Source organism: Haplochromis burtoni, unplaced genomic scaffold (genome assembly GCF_018398535.1).
Source record: "Haplochromis burtoni strain Fernald_Lab_line unplaced genomic scaffold, NCSU_Asbu1 Contig_40, whole genome shotgun sequence".
In the NCBI taxonomy this organism is placed as follows: domain Eukaryota; kingdom Metazoa; phylum Chordata; class Actinopteri; order Cichliformes; family Cichlidae; genus Haplochromis; species Haplochromis burtoni.
The window spans coordinates 554,753-556,176 of NW_024582401.1; the positions used below are offsets into that span (position 1 = coordinate 554,753).

A 1,424-nucleotide genomic window follows, 5' to 3' on the forward strand; every position below is an offset into this window, starting at 1 on the left:
CTGCCAAGAAGACAGTGAGCAAAAATCAAGCCAGAATAATGCCAGAAGCTTGTTGATGGCTAGCCCCAAATTATCATGAGATTAATGCTCATGATGACCCTCTGTAAACTTTTCACAGATTCCTATGAACGCTTTATTTTTCACAACTGTATGCGTTATGGCAGGAGTTTCATTCAAAACAATCAGACACACTTACCGTCCACGCTCAGCAATCCGCCCTTCATTGACAACCAGGATCTGGTCTGCTGCGATGATGGTGGACAACCTATTACAGAGCAATAATGGACCCACAACTCATCGGTGAAATAAATGAAGATGGATACATTCACTTAAAAAAACCTGACAGTACATGAATTTATTTACCTGTGAGCTACAACCACTGTAGTACGATTGGCACAGACTTTGGCCAGAGAGGCCTGGATGTTGCGTTCTGTCTGTGTGTCCAGGGCAGATGTGGCCTATAGAGAGATAATATTAGAAAACTGCAACTAACAGCAATGAGTTTACACTTGAGATGACAGTTCAGTCACATACCTCATCCAGCAGGATGATTTGTGGTGCTTTGAGGATAGTTCTGGCGATAGCCACCCTCTGCTTCTCTCCTCCACTCAGCTTCAGTCCTCTTTCCCCCACCTGGGTATCATAACCTGCCCGAGCGAAACACAGGAAGAGGCTGAAAAAACTTCTTGCAATATAGAAGAGACTGCAGTTACATAGTGATCGTCACTAACTACACTTTAGAACATTTTAAAAATATGGCTAACTTCAGAAATATACATTTAAAAGATATAAACTTAGATTTAAACACCCACGATTTTAGTAAAAGTATGGAGAACAAATCTTTGAAGTCACAATGCTGAATAAACTGAGGGATTAATGTGCACATTACCATCAGGGAAGGTCATGATTTTGTCATGGATATCAGCAGCGAGTGCAGCCTCCTCCACCTCCTGGTCATTAGCAGTGGTGCGACCGTAGCGAATGTTCTCCCGGATGGTGTCGTTGAACAGCACGGTATCCTGGGGAACCACGCCGATATGAGATCGCAGAGATGTTTGTTTCACCTGAGGAAAGATGATGAAGATAAAGTAATAAGAAGTCTAGTCTGTGCAATTATAGTAATAACAAATACTTTATGACTTTTGCAATAAGAGAATTGGCTGATTTGTGTTTTACTGGATTAATGACTTCATTATAATGTAGATTTTATATACAGCTGTCGACTGGATGACGGGAAGTTTCAAATATTTCTCACACAGTAGCTCTGGTGCCAAACCTCTTACCTTTGATATATCCTGGCCATCAATGTGAATGCAGCCTCCCTGAACATCATAGAAACGGAAAAGCAGTCGAATGATTGTGCTTTTCCCAGATCCCGACGGCCCAACCTGAAGGTATGTTAATAATCCGTAATGTTAGTAACA

At 41.6% G+C, this 1,424-nt stretch overlaps 1 protein-coding gene across 1 annotated transcript in view; it reads right to left on the reverse strand.

Moving 5' to 3' along the window:
• The window catches only part of LOC102291510 (ATP-binding cassette sub-family B member 6), a gene marked incomplete in the record, with an annotated part of 6,929 nt that overhangs the window by 2,487 nt on the left and 3,018 nt on the right, over positions 1-1,424 (reverse strand). Inside the window, 4 exon segments of the mRNA XM_042219926.1 lie at positions 197-265; positions 364-458; positions 535-647; positions 890-1,064. Of these exon segments, the coding sequence (XP_042075860.1) occupies positions 197-265; positions 364-458; positions 535-647; positions 890-1,064 (452 nt within the window).